The sequence below is a fragment of the Carassius carassius genome, chromosome 14 (assembly GCF_963082965.1).
Source record: "Carassius carassius chromosome 14, fCarCar2.1, whole genome shotgun sequence".
NCBI classification, from domain to species: domain Eukaryota; kingdom Metazoa; phylum Chordata; class Actinopteri; order Cypriniformes; family Cyprinidae; genus Carassius; species Carassius carassius.
Genome location: NC_081768.1, coordinates 21722913 through 21738343, shown reverse-complemented (window position 1 = coordinate 21738343; position 15431 = coordinate 21722913). Strand labels below are relative to the sequence as shown.

The 15431-nt window shown below is 36.3% G+C and overlaps 1 protein-coding gene across 5 annotated transcripts in view; it reads left to right on the top strand.

Moving 5' to 3' along the window:
• The window catches only part of LOC132157330 (disks large homolog 5-like), a 72645-nt gene that overhangs the window by 22834 nt on the left and 34380 nt on the right, over window positions 1-15431 (top strand). For 4 of the 5 annotated variants that reach the window (XM_059566639.1, XM_059566640.1, XM_059566641.1 and 1 more), the window contains exons 2-6: window positions 3884-3952; window positions 6798-6960; window positions 7727-7870; window positions 11200-11383; window positions 14474-14733. In XM_059566639.1, the coding sequence (XP_059422622.1) occupies window positions 3884-3952; window positions 6798-6960; window positions 7727-7870; window positions 11200-11383; window positions 14474-14733 (820 nt within the window). The remainder of the gene's footprint in view (window positions 1-3883; window positions 3953-6797; window positions 6961-7726; window positions 7871-11199; window positions 11384-14473; window positions 14734-15431) is intronic. The other variant, XM_059566638.1, reaches the window with a different exon arrangement.

The following is a 15431-nucleotide window of genomic DNA, read 5'->3' as shown; positions in this document are numbered from 1 at the left end:
CTTCTTTTGTTTTTCTTGAAGACCTGGCGCACATCATCTTCACAGATTTGAAGAGCAGGAGGTATGGAGAGGGGGATTGCAGGAGGTGTTAATGGTTGTGTAGGGAGATGGTCAGAGTGGGTGTTGGGGGTTTCAAATCTACAATAAAACTCATTCAGGTCGTTAGCAAGTCGTTGATTAGCCTCAGTGCAAGGGGATGGTGTCTTGTAGTTTGTGATGGCTCTCAGTCCTCTCCAAACTGAAGTAGAGTCGTTGGAAGTAAACTGGTCTTCCAACTTTTTAGCGTAGGTCTTTTTAGCCGCTCTAATCTCTTTGTTCAGTGTGTTCCTGGCCTGATTGTACAAGACCCTGTCCCCATTTCTGTAGGCATCCTCTTTGGCCTGACGAAGGTGTCTGAGTTTTACTGTAAACCATGGCTTATCATTGTTGAATGTTAAATAAGTCCTGGTAGGAATGCATATATCCTCACAGAAACTAATATAGGATGTTACGGTCTCTGTGAGTTCGTCCAGATCGGTGGTAGCAGCTTCAAAAACGCTCCAGTCTGTGATGTCAAAACAAGATTGTAAATCCTGCTCTGTTTCGCTGGTCCATCTCTTCACAGTCTTTACTACAGGTTTAGCAGATTTAAGTTTCTGCTTGTAGGTCGGTATAAGATGAACCAGACAGTGATCAGAACGTCCCAAAGCTGCTCGTGGAACAGAGTGATATGCATCCTTTATTGTGGTGTAACAGTGATCCAGTATATTACTGTCTCTGGTGGGACAGGTAACATGCTGTCTGTATTTTGGCAGTTCACGGGAGAGATTGGCTTTATTAAAGTCCCCAAGAATGATTAAAACAGAGTCCGGGTGTTGTTGTTCTGTTTCTGTGATCTGATCAGCGAGTTTCTGTAAAGCCAGACTTACTTGCGCTTGAGGAGGGATGTAAACACTAACCAGAATGAACGAGTGAAACTCCCGCGGCGAATAGAACGGCTTGCAGTTGATAAACTGCGTTTCTAGATCAGGACAGCACATCTTCTTTAATACAGTTACATCTGTACACCACCGTTCATTGATGTAAAAGCATGTCCCGCCGCCGCGCGATTTCCCCGTTGATTCTGCTTCGCGGTCCGCTCTGAACAGCTGAAAGCCCGGCAGATGGAGTGCGCTGTCCGGTATGGCGTCATTCAGCCAGGTTTCCGTGAAACACAGAGCAGCAGAGTGAGAGAAATCCTTATTTGTCCGAGAGAGCAGAAGGAGTTCGTCCGTTTTGTTGGGTAGAGAGCGGAGATTTGCGAGATGGATGCTAGGCAACGGCGTTCGAAATCCGCACTTCCTGAGTCTGACGAGCGCTCCCGCTCGCTTTCCCCGTCTGCGCGTCCTGAAGCGCTTGATCAGCGCCGCTGCACCTCCGATAACAATGTTCAGTAAAACGTCTGTATAATAGAAATCCGGAAAAATATCATGTGGTGTGTTCTGCCGAATGTTCAGCAGTTCATCCCTGGTGAAACTGATCGTGTTTGTTAAACAAAAAACAGGAAAAACGAACAAAAACAGTACAAAACACTGGAGAGCCAAGCACTGAAGCAGCCATGTGCGGCGCCATCTTTGCAAATAGATATCAGTAGAATAGAATAGCAGTACACACATATTAGAATAGCAGTACACACATATTAAACAAAATATTTTATTTTGGATGCGATTAATTGCTATTAATTGTTTGACAGCACAAATTTTTTATAATATAAGATTCTACTCAGTAGAATCTATTTTAGTATAATACTATTATGTATTTTTATCATTTTTTTAACATTTGCATTTATTTTTCTATTTTCGTTTTTTTAGTTTAAGATTTTTTTTAGATTAATTCAGTAATTTTTGGATAATATACTGTATGTGTGATTAGTTTTTGATTTTACATTGAGCTTTTTTTATTTCAGTTTAAGTAATTTTAGTATTTAAATTTAAACCTATTTTATGAGTTTGTTGCACATTTCTGATTTTGTTTAAAGTTTAAGATTTTCAACTAACATTGATTTTATAGCATTATATATGTTAATAAAAATGATTTTAATAGTTTTAGAGTATGCAGTAAGCTTCAAAGCTTTGCCCCCCACAAAAATGAAAAGACTTTGTGATTTATTATGCACATGACATTTTTAATGATTTAAGATTCAATCAACATGATATTGAAAATGATCTCCTTTTTACTGTCCAACGAACCACCACCTCTGAAATGACTTTCCTGTGAAATGAATATCGTGAATATTTTTTGTTGACAAATTAACCTCAAAATTAGACTAAACTGCAAGACAATATTTATGGTCACAGTACATTATACAAGACCGTTTTTTTATTATAAGCACAGATTCAGCGTGGCTTTGTTGATGACCTGTTGTACCAGTTGCTGCCGTCAAAGAGGCTGACTATTGCTAATTTGAATTGATTGGAAATAGGCCAGTTTATGTGACAGTTTCCCTAAGGCTTTTTTAATGACGTTAGTTCTCTATAGCCATTGAATCATTGATGTATTAAGTGCATGCAGCTCCATGTGTGTTCATGTGAATGTATTTCCATCCATCCTCCCACTGCAAAATATGTGAGGAGTGCATTAAAAACCATGATGTCTATTTCTGAAGCCCATCTTTCTGTACAGGACTCGCAGGACTACGTGTCTGCTTTTAGACATTTATACAATCTATTTATTGCATCTGCCTTTCACCCCACCAAAAAACAAAAGCAAAAAAAACTTGTAACTGTAGCAATTGCACTCAGTCGTCGCTACCCTGAAGTTATTTCAGGCTACAGGAGGCATTGAAGTCTGTTGCTGAAGTTGCTTTTCAGAAGCAGAGCTGTGTCTCGGATGATGTGATGAGAGAGTGATTCAAGCGTCTGTGATCTTCTGCGTGCTGGATTTCGACGCGCGTGTGTGTGTGTCTGTGTGTGGAGTCAGGCCTGTGATAATGAACCTTGTCACCACACACACTGCTCGTTAAGATGAGGAGCCCTGCAGTGGAAGAGCTGCAAAGAATCTCAAAGATTCAATTATCCATTTCATTTTTATTCATATTTGCTTACATACTCGGGTGTTTTCGCAGTAACACACTTTGGAATACTCATGTTTTCCTATATCAGAGCCGGTTGTTTTCTGGGGGTTTGTTGTATAGTGTCTTTCTGTTTTCTGTGATCATTTCAAGCCTTAATGTTTGCTGCCATTTCTTATAAAAGTCAAACATTTGATATTAGCAAACTTTACCGATCCTTATTCATTTGCATAGTAACTTTCCATTAAATAACTTTGTCTAAGTTCCTTAGACTATAGCAAAAACATTCATTAGATATTTTAATTTTGAATATCTAATAATAATAATAATAATAATAATATTTATATTTACGTGCTTTCATCATAATAATGATAATATTTTTTGTTATTTTTAACTATGTAATAATAATAATAAACTATTTCATATATTTAAAATAATATTACTATTAATGTTTATATAATAATTTATATAGTAATAATACATTATTTTGATATGTGTGTGTGTGTGTGTGTATATATATATATATATATATATATATATATATATATATATAAATTGTTTTATATATATTTTAGTTAGTTTTCCTTGATTTGAAATATGCACACACATCAAAAACCTAAATAAATGGATAAGTAAATAGACCCCATGTATAGAACCCATATAGACGCACTCATTTGATGTGTGAATGTTAATACAGTCATTGAAACTGACCTATTGTTCTGTCTCTAATAAATGTTTAGGTGTTTTGCTGTAGAGAGTTGCAGATGAAGTGCTACCTTTCTGCCAGCATTTAGTTAATGAAAGAGCTGTAAGTGTCAGTGTTGTGTTGTTAATGGTGTTTTCTCTCGTCCGCAGGCTCCACCTACAGCGTCCTGTCCACAATGCCATCAGACTCCGAGAGCAGCAGCTCCCTCAGCAGTGTCGGTATGTCCGAGTTTCAGCTCCCACCCTTGACACCTTGCACACATTGTCACCGTGCCGTAAAAACAATGCTTGTGGCACATGTGGGTGTGTATGATGCATTTGTAAAGTCTCTCAAAGCAGACTGAAGGCTCAGATGAACGGTGATGACGTGTGTCTGGAGGCCGAGCCCTGTTCTCCTGGTTCAGTGCCAACGGAGAATGTGCTCTGAGACTGACTGCCATCCAAATGACTTGCTTTCTAAAGGGACCAAAACGTTGCACTGGAGATACAACGTGGGAGGAGCAGTGTGGGTTTGAGACAGTGAGGATAATGTCAGCAGAAAGCCTGTTCTCAATCAGTTGCGAATAATGACACTAAAAGCTGTTTTTTTCATATCAGCTTTATTAGTTGTCATATCCCTTTAAGTTTTAAAGGGGATAGTACATGCAACAAATGTAATTTAGTCTTTGTTTACTCACCCTCCACTTGTTCCAAACTTGTACAAGAAGATATTTTGAAAAAAATGTGGTTGAGTGTATCCATTGACTTCCATAGTATTTTTTTAATACTGTGGAAATCAATGGCTACCGTCAACTGTTTGCTTATCCACATACTTAATTCATTTTTGAGTGAACTATCCCTTTGTTTAATTTCAGAGTTTAAAAAAAGCAAACAGACAACGAATTATTGCAGCATGATGACGTTTCACTTTTAAATGAAACATCAATTCACGTGATATTTTATTAGTGTGATGCATCTATAAAGATACGTTAATTTGTTTTATGGTGACATGCATTTAACTTGGTATACATAAGACTTCCATAACATTTAAGAACTATAAATAGTTGCACCAAATTGAGGATTCCTGCAAGCTGGATGTATCTGGGAATTTGAAAGTAAATGAAAAATGTTGTGCTCTTTTTATCAAGTAGTCTCATGTTAAACTTCTCTAATAAATCCCTAGAAAGACCATGAAATGACATCTTGACAAATACTATTTTCTCTGCCCTGCTTTTATCTGTAATGGAGATTATCCTCTTTGTTATCACATAAAGCTGAATTCATTCTCTGAATATCTGCAGCAGATTGTCCAAGACCAAAAGATTATGGTGTAATTTTAGTTGCTGCTCATCCCAAAAGATCATCATTTACATAAAGTGCTCAGAATGTCTGCCATTGTGACCTCAAGCATTTTCAATTTTTTTTTTTTTATGTATTTTTTTTAGTACAGCCAAGCTTTAAAGGTCCGATTTAGTTTTAAGTTTTGGCCTGTTTTTATATGAGTTGTAGTGATAGTAGCTCTGCTCTAAAATCAGTGTTGTTATTGTTAGCTAAATCTATTATCTAATATTAAAATAATTTTTTTCAAGTAAAATATAAATGTAAAAACGTAAGCGTAAATAAAAATGAGAAGTTCAAGCACTAAAATCACTGAAACTATTAAAAAGCAAATACAAAAATGCATAACAAATACTAAAATGTAAAAAAAATGAATAAATCTAATAATAAAGCTAATAGAAAATATTAATAAATACTTCAGTAGTATATAAATAATACAATAACACTGTCTCAAACCTAACAAGCTGTCTAGTGTTGTTCTTTTAAAACTTTCACAATCTACTGACATTTATGACATCTGCCTCGACTCGAACATTACAATGCGCATGATAACTTTAGTTAACTGTTCAATATGTAAATCACTTTAGCTAATTATTCTTCAACAGCAATGCTATAAAGCTACCGCAAAAACAGAAGTTCAAAGACAGTGCAGTTGTTTCTCTGCCACATAAGGTTTTTAGACTGAACCGGTCGTTCCCGGATGTAAAAACATCATTCACTTTCTCCACTGGGAAATTGATTTTTAACAATAACTGATAATCCTTTAAAGACAGACCTACAGTGAGCCCCAAGATTGTGAATCAGTGGTAAATGGTTTTGTTGAAGCCACCTTTTTAAGCAAATAATGCTGGTGCTCCCTGTGCTGGTTCTAGTAATTTTTTTTTTCATATATTTTTCCTATAGGGATTTTTTTAAAGGTCTTACTTTAAGAGCTATAAGCCATAAACCAAACCAACCAGCTATAAGGAGAATCACAACATTACAAACTTTTATTTGAAGCAAAAAGGTATTTGAAAGTCCAAATCTATGTGCATAAGGGCTTTACTACAATCCCGTGAAGCATTGTGTATGCTGTGTTTTTTAACAGGGATTCCACTGTTAAACACGATTATTTAAAACAAGTGAACAGGTGGCTTCAACAAAAGCATTATACCACCCAATGAACCACCTCACAGTAGGTGTGCTTTTAAAAGTTTATAAGTTATCGTTAAAATCAATTTCCCTTCTGAGGAAAAAAATGCCAGTTTCACTTCTGGAGCTGACTGTTGCACTCCATATAGCATGTGTTCGTCGTCTTGACCGGACGATTGTTTTGTAATCGGTGATGGATTATAAGATAATAAACAGGTAAGGTTTGAATACGCTTTCATCTGAAATCAGTATCTCTTTCGCTCATTATTTATGTGGTGAAAAGCCATGTACTTTAAATGTTTGTCTACATTGAACTTGTGTCCAATTATTTACTTATATGGGAAGTATTGTAAAAAGTGGAATCATGTTATTGCAAAATAAACCCCTTAAGGAGTTTATAACCTCTTTATAACTCCTTAAAGTTATAAAGTATAACCTTTATATGGTAACCTTTTTGACTGTCATGATGGGCAATTGATGTAATTCCAAGTTTGATTGCTCAGTTGAGGCAGTCATGGCTATAGTTTTTGTCTTTTGGGGGTGTTTGTGCTGATGTATCCCTGCATTAGTGCTGGGTGAGCTTGTCTGTGCTCCGGTGACGTGCTCACTGTTGCAGGTACCAAAGCCTCATCACCTCCACCTGCGCTCACTGACACCCGGCCGGCCAGCGAGAACCTGGACACCCTGCTGTTCCAGCTGAGACAAGTCACCAGAGAGCGGGACGAGCTCCGCAAGCGCTTGGCTCTCGCCTCACCTGGCACCACGTTTGATGACTGCAGGTACAACCCTTGTTACAGAAAAAAAACTGCAATTTAATTTCATATCTGTAAAGGTTCATAGAATAATTTCAGATGTAAACGTACACTATCAGTCAAAAGTTTGGTGTAATTAAGATTTTTTTTTAATGTTTTTGAAAGATGTCTCTCTTGGCTGCATGTTTATTTAAAAAATACAAAAACTGTAATATTGTGAAACAGTTTTCTATTTTTATACATTTTTTAATGTAAAAGTAAACGTTATTTTTAGTGCAGGGTCAAACGTTTTATCACGATTAATAACATCCAAAATAAGTTTTTTTTTTTACATTATATATGTATATGTACTGTGTATATTTATTATTTATTATTATTATTACAACATATATTTTGAAATATTTACATTTATACATTAATAAATTAATATTCCTATATTTTATATTATATATAAATATATTTTATATAAAAAAAAATTTTTAAACATGCAGGTGTTTGTATTTATTTATAGATAATAAATATACAGCACTAGTTATTTTAAATTAATGTATTATTAATTTTGATATTTCACATTTATTATTATTATTATTATTATTATATATTTTATTTTTTACTGTGTTTTGATCAAATACATGCAGCCTTGTTAAACATAAGAGATGTATCAAAAACATTAAAAAAATCTTAATAATTCCAAACATTTGACCAGTAGAGTCTCTGTTATCCCAGTTAACATTGGGCTGCCCTTGCAGACTGAGGAACGCAGTGCTGATGTATTCCCCTTTGTCTCCAAAAGGCCAAATTCCAAACCTGGCCATGACTACGAGCGTCTGAAAATGCAGTGCACAAAGGCCATGGCAGACCTGCAGTCCTTGCAGAACCAGCACACCAAGACTCTGAAGAGATGCGAGGAGGCCGTGAAGGAGGCAGACTACTACCAGTGAGTACAGGAGCCATGCATCGCTCGCTAACAGACATGCTAAGAGCCATCTGCTGCATTTGTCTTTAATTAGCACTTGCATTTTCTGCAGGTTATGTGTGGCTCGATTAAATGTTTGAAGCACATTGTTCTGCAGCTCAGTTAATGTTGCAATATTAATGTGCGTAATGCACTTAGGCAGCATTTTTAGTGTTATCTAAACACTCAAGTGTTCTAGTGTTCACCCAGTTATTTAATCATCCACCTATCATTTCAAACCTAAAATACAATTATGATTACAATAAAAAATGTAAGAAATAAAAACTAAACAATAAAAAAAAGATAATCATAAAAAAAATTGAAATTACAATAAATGTGTTCAATTTAAATTAATTAAATTTTAATCATTTAAAATGTGAAAATTAACTTTTTCCAGCCATCATTTTGCCACCTACCTTATCAAAATAAAGACACGGAAAGGCAAATAATTATCAGTGGTGGTGAAAGGGTTAAAATTACAATTCTGTCATCATTTACTCTCCCTCATATCACCCTGCAAAACATATTTTCAAGTGTTTTTTACTGTTTTTGCCCATGCAATGAAAGTTAGTAGGGTCCAAAAATAAATACATTTTTGAGTATCTTCTTTAGCATCCCACAGGAAAAAAATGAAAATCATGACAGGTTTGTATGGCCAGTAAATGATGACAAAAATTGTTTTTGTGTGAACTGTCCCTGCAGTGTCTTTCCATAAAAAAATCCTTATGCAAAAAACAGTCACAAGGAAGTAATTATGAAACTGCTTTGTCATATGTCATCAGTTTAACTGACATTGGTTTAATGTAGCCTCGTTATCTAAACCAGTTGGCAATATAATAGTGTACACAAGGAAGTTTGTTCTTCTCCGTTGTTTCTGACTCACCCTTGTTTGCCAGTGTGCTCTTTTCCACACACCAACATAATATTGTCCAACCATACACAGATGTGCAGTGGCTGTAATCTGATTATGATGTAAGGACACATGCCCTCCTGTCTCCGTCTCTGCGGGGCATGAACGACCGCATAGAGATGAAGATTGAGTTGATGAGGGATTAATCCCATATTCCCCATTCCCTCAACAGTGTGTGATTTACAGCACACACACACACACACACACACACACATACATACACAACCATTCACTGTTATACTGCTTGCATGTTACTGATGTCTCGAGAAACAAAAACATTAATTCTGTTTGTTCCTACTTGACTACTGGTATTGTCTGGTATTGAAACTGAACCCCTTTTATTTATTTTATTTTAATGCATAAAATACACGTGCTTCTGAATAAATTAGAATGTTGAGGAAAAGTTAATTTATTTCAGTAATTCAACTCAAATTGTGAAACTCATGTATTTAATCAATTCAATGCACACAGACTGAAGTAGTTTAAGTCTTTGGTTCTTTTAATTGTGATGATTTTGGCTCACAATTAACAAAAACCCACCAATTCACAATCTCAACAAATTAGAATATGGTGACATGCCAATCAGCTGATCAACTCAAAACACCTGCAAAGGTTTCCTGAGATTTCAAAATGGTCTCTGACCATCATTGACACCCTTCACAAGGAGTGTAAGTCACAAAAGTTCATTGCCAATAAGTTGGCTGTTCACAGAGTGCTGTATCCAAGCATGTTAACAGAATGTTAAGTGGAATGAAAAAGTGTGAAAAAGATGCACAACCAACCGAGAGAACCGCAGCCTTATGAGGATTGCCAAGCAAAGTGGATTCAAGAATTTTAGAGAACTTCACAAGGAATGAATTGAAGCTGGGGTCAAGGCATCAAGAGCCACCACATACAGATGTGTCAATGAATTTGGCTACAGTTGTCATTTCCTCTTGTTAAGCCACTCCTGTACCACAGACAACGTCAAAGGCATCTTACCTGGACTAAGGAGAAGAAGAACTGGACTGTTGCCCATTGGTCCAAAGTCCTCTTTTCAGATGAGAGCAAGTTTTGAATTTCATTTGGAAACTAAGGTCCCAGAGTCTGGAGGAAAGGTGGAGAAGCTCATAGTCCAAGTTGCTTGAAGTCCAGTGTTAAGTTTGCACAGTCTGTGATGATTTGGGGTGCAATGTCATCTGCTGGTGTTGGTCCATTGTGTTTTTTTGTAAACCAAAGTCACTGCACCTGTTTACCAAGAAATCTTGGAGCACTTCATGTTTCCTTCTGCTGACCAGCTTTTGAAAATGCTGATTTCATTTTCCAGCAGGATTTTGCACCTGCCCACACTGCCAAAGCACCAAAAGTTGGTTGAAACGGATCACCTCCGTGCCACGCTGAATTGAGGCAGTAATTAAAGCAAAAGAAGCCCCTACCGAGTACTGAGTATATGTACAGTAAATAAACATACTTTCCAGAAGGTCAACAATTCACTAAATGTTTTTCCAATTTATTGGTTTTATGAAGTATTCTAATTTGTTGAGAGTGGTGAGTGAATTGGTGGGTTTTTGTTAAATGTGAACCAAAATGTGAACCAACCACAATTAAAATAATCAAAGACTGAAACAACTTCAGTCTTTGTGCATTGAATTTATTAAATACATGAGTTTCACAATTTGAGTTGAATTACTGAAATGAACTTTTCCTCGACATTCTAATTTATTGAGATGCACCTGTACAAAAATGCTGACAATGTAATTTTATTTAGTTTTATACTCCAAGCATAAAATACAAAACAGTAATATTGGTTAGTTGCAATGCATTAAATGATTGCACTCTGTTATGTATGTTGCTAAGAAGTTTATTCAAATTGTATTTGTATTTTATTTTTACTCTGATAAACATAAATAGACTAATATTTTGTAAAATAGTTAATGACATTTGAAATGAACAATTGATAGTTTTAAATATTGAATTGTATTCATAATTGCATTTCTTTTGCTTTGCTGGCCATCTTGGATTGAGTTTGTTGCAGTGCATTATGGCATTGCGTTTTCTTGAAAGGGAATGTGTGATGTTTTCTTAGAAACTGACTAAAACAAGGTATCTTATAATAACAACAACACATTTGCTTAAGTTTGGAAACACGCCTATGATGCCTTAAAAGTCAGCTCGAGTGAACAGCTTACTAGTTTTTGTCACTGTGTAGTTACTAATAGAGTCACCACTCTAGGTCAGTGCCCTCAGGGCAGGGTTTTAATGATCCCTGATTGTTTTTAAAAAGACATATGGCTGTAACAGCCATAAAAGTGAAACATTACCTGGACCTCACAAGTGAGGTGTGATGCAGATTCTCATGTGATGTAACCGAGTTGCAATAGAAGTAGCTCAGTTGTTTGTTTGTTTTGTGTTTTTCTTTCAGCATACAGCATAGCCGCCTCCTAAGCGAACAGTCTCAGTTTAAGGAGGAAATGGAGGTTTTGAAGAGAGAGAACACTAAGCTGGTTCGGGAACACAACCATCTGAAACAGAGCTGTGAGGAGCTCAGGAGACTTCACTCTGAAGATCAGAGAGAGGTGGCTGACATGAGACTACAGCAACAACAGGTACAGGCTTTACACCTAATACAGGGCTGCTTCATACATGCACAAGCAGTGTGTACATAAAATGACAGTTTAACTGTGACAGCAACACACCATGCATCAGAGATGGGAGCTCGAGTTAGTGACTCAGACTGGAGCTTCGTACTCGCCCTGAAATGACTCCTGACTTGACTCGAAGAAAAGGACTTGTGAATATTTTAAAAGCAACTCGAGTCTCTTATCTTTACTTATGTAACTGATATTCAAAAAGCGGACCGCATCCGCACCCCGGCATCCATCCGGACCGCGAGCCATAACAGCATTTTAAGTGAGCAGTGCATCAAAACAGCAAAGTGGATGACACAAGCGCTCGGGTTCGTGTATGGCAAATATCTTTCAGCGCTATATCCTTTCGTATTTTTATCTAAAGCCAAACGAGCTTTATTCAAGCCCTTTCAGCTCTGTGAGCTTATTGTTAGATGGCAAGGATAGAACTTAAACTGCTAAATAACCTTCTTTTCTGCTCAAGATGAAAACGTTTTGATTAATGTAGCTACATTGGTTTATAGTAAAATATATAATAAATAGTATACATTTTAGGAGGGAAAACCCTGAACAAAAACATTTTTTTTCTGTTACATGAACTCGCATGTATCTAAATGTAAAAATACAATACATGTAAAAAAAAAAAAAATTTTCCTGATGCCTACTTGGAAAAAAAAATATAGAGGCTTCACCTCTTGAAACTTTAACTGAAAAACCCTGACTTGTATCATAAAGAAATACTTTATCTTTAATGGTTTTGTATTATAAAGCATATTTTCCTTTTGTCATGGTAGATCGGACTCCTATTATAGAATTTGATTACAGAAAAACTGTTTTGAACATGGTAATGGATAAAAACATAAGAAACGGGCTTGGATCTTAACACTATTTATTTTTTTTATTTTTTTTTTTTTCACAAAGCAGATCATACATTATTTTGTCTATAGCCTATAAAACAGCTTTATAAATTGAAATTGCATTTTTCAAGTTCAAAAGGACAGTGTATATTTAAAAAATCTTTTGTAACATTATAAATGTTTTTACTGTAAGTTTTGTGCCTTTGCTGTCAATTTAATTTTTAAATATATATATATGCTTGGCTATATGGGCAGTTTCCACCTTGTTGTCTGCTAGTTGAGTGTGCTATAAGCAGCAAAAATGGGCTCAGTGCCAAAACTGTAATCGCAGAACCGTTTTTTAATTTTTTTAGCAGCACAGTCCTGCTAATGCACACAGTGTGAATGTAACCTGTTAATACGGGCACCAAAATACATATGCGCTTCTTACGCTTGCAGTGTGAAACAGGCCTAACGGTACTGCTGTCATCCAGAAAGTGACGTTAGTCTGCCAAAATCGATCCCTGATTTTTTTCACAGCTTCAGGGACGGTTAATTAAATTGCAGATGTTGTCATTCCCCGCAGTGTAGACGGTTGTGGGATTAGTGCGTCTGTTGCATCATGAACAGCAGCGTTTATGTTGTAAATCCGGAGGCTGAGCATCCCATGGTAGTGCAACCAAATCTGACCTTGACATAAAGCGGAAGCCAGGGGACAGGAGATTATTCAGTCAGATGCCACCGTGTCAACAAACTGTCTGCTCTCTGCAGCTACTATGAAGGAATGAGCCTTTTCCTGTCGGATTGATCAATCAGGCTTCCTTCCGGATTAAACCCACAGACACAAATGGAAAGGTTTAAAGCATTAGGATAGCTCCTGCTTGTGTCTGAAACGGTCTTACTTGTTGCAGAGAGAGAGAGGTCAGATCAGGCGTGCCTTGGGGTTTGTGCTGTAGCATTCAGATTGAGCTGCTTTTTCGACCCGTCAGCAGTGCTCACGCTGCCCACTGGCTGCACAGAATGCTCACCGCCTGCTTGGCAAAGGTCAGCCTGGAAGGGCAAGTGATTGCTGACTGATGGAAAAGGACAGAGGCTTTTGCAGTTAGTCAGTACTCTAAGCACTGATTACATGGCCTAGAGGAGAGTTAGATACAGATGCCAATCACTCAGCAAGTGAAATCCCTCTGTGGATTGGTCACGTTGGCAACTGAGGGGTGGGTTTATTGCCTGAATGGGAAATGGCTTTCGATTATGTCATTAGGACATAGTGTCCTAATAGGTCAACATTATGCAAAAGAAGTGGACTTAATGTTTGTTTACTGCTGAATTCAGTGTTGTGTATTTGTGTGTAAGTGCAGTGACAGCTTTTGGCATGCAAGTACAGGAGATGTTTTATAGACTCATGATCGCCCTCTGGTGGTTGCAATGTCAAACTTGAATTCAAGTGATGATAAAAGCCAATTTATAACAGGTAATATATATGTAGGAGTATAATCACACATCAGTTGAATTCTACATTAATGCACCAACACTTTGCTGTTTTCAATATCTTTAGGACTGACCAATATAATTAATAACAGAAAGCAGAAAGTACAAATAAATGTTTTTTGTTTTGTTTCTTTGACACCATGCAATAAATCAGATTCATTAAAGCTGTTTAATCAGGTTTTTTTGTTTTTTGTTTAATTTTTGTCTTTTGTTTTATTTAATTTTGTTTCCACCACATAGTAAATCAGATTCTTTAAAGCTGTTTTCAACAAAGATAATCATGTTTTTTTTTTTTTTTTTTTTTTTTTTTTTTTGGTTTGTTTTGTTTTGTGTTGTTTTGTTTTTTGTTTTGGTTTGGTTTGTTTTGTGTTGTTTTGTTTTGTTTTTTGGTTTGTTTGTTTTGTTTTGTTTTGTTTTGTTTTGTTTTGTTTTGGTTTGGTTTGGTTTTTGTTTTGTGTTGTTTTGTTTGGTTTTTTGGTTTGGTTTGGTTTTGATTTGGGTTTTTCTTTGACACCACACGGTAAATCAGATTCATGAAAGCCTTTTTGACAGGTTATCAGAGTTTTGTTTTATTATTTTTTTTTGTTTTGTTTGTTTCATGTTTTTTTTTTTCTTTGACACTATATAGTATATCAGGTTCATGAAATGGGATGTTTATAAGTTATGAGGTTTTTTTATTTATTTATTTTTTGTTTCTTTGACACCACACAGTAAATCAGGTTCATGAAAGCCTTTTTGGATGCAGGTAATCAGGGAGAACGGGTCATCAGAGGTTTTGAACAAGCTCTACGATACAGCGATGGATAAGCTGGAGGGGGTGAAGAAGGAATACGACGTCTTGAGCAAACGCTACAGTGAGAAGGTGGCCAGTCACAACACGGATCTGAGTCGACTGGATCAGGTGGAGGAGGAGAACAGGCGCTTGCAAAAACAAACAGATGCTCTGCTTAAACAGCGCGACACGGCTATCCAGTACCAACAGCAGTGGTCTACATCTATGAGACGGTACGAGCTGTGTGCTGCAGCTCAAGTAAATTGTTCAGCTTTCATAATTGGTCAACATGTTTTTAACACTACAATCAGCAGCCTCTTTTTTTGTTCTCCTCGTATTTTCTGTTCTGAATTTGAGGCCAAAATTCCCCTAAATCTGCCTTGTTTTGATTGACAGGCATTACAATAATAAAGTACATTGTCACATTTTTCGCAGAACGCATTCTTAAATGTGTACATTAACATCTTTTTAACTTTCAGACACTACAATCATATCAAACACAATCTGCATCTTTGCATTTTTTGCTTGTTTGAGGCAAAACGTGCTTAATGGGTTGAAATATGGTAAAATGTTAAACAGAGCTAAGATGATAATCAAGTTTGCCTCAATGACATTCATTAGATTTACAGTCAAACCAAAAATTATTGACACCAGATAAAATTTTTGATATATTTTTACTAGTGGGTGCAGGACACTGTAGTTCATTAAGGTAAGTGAGGATAGCAAAATAAAGTAAACTGTAACACATACCCACAAATTCTTTCTACAGTGGACTGCCATTAAAAGTGCAAAAAATTTGGGACAAAAATTATTCGGTCACCACGACCTGACCATGTTTTGCTTATGTGTTTTTCTTTAATTGCTAATGCGATCCATCTACACCACAGAATGAACAAAATTAAGCACTGCTTGGTTATTGGTTGACCTAAAT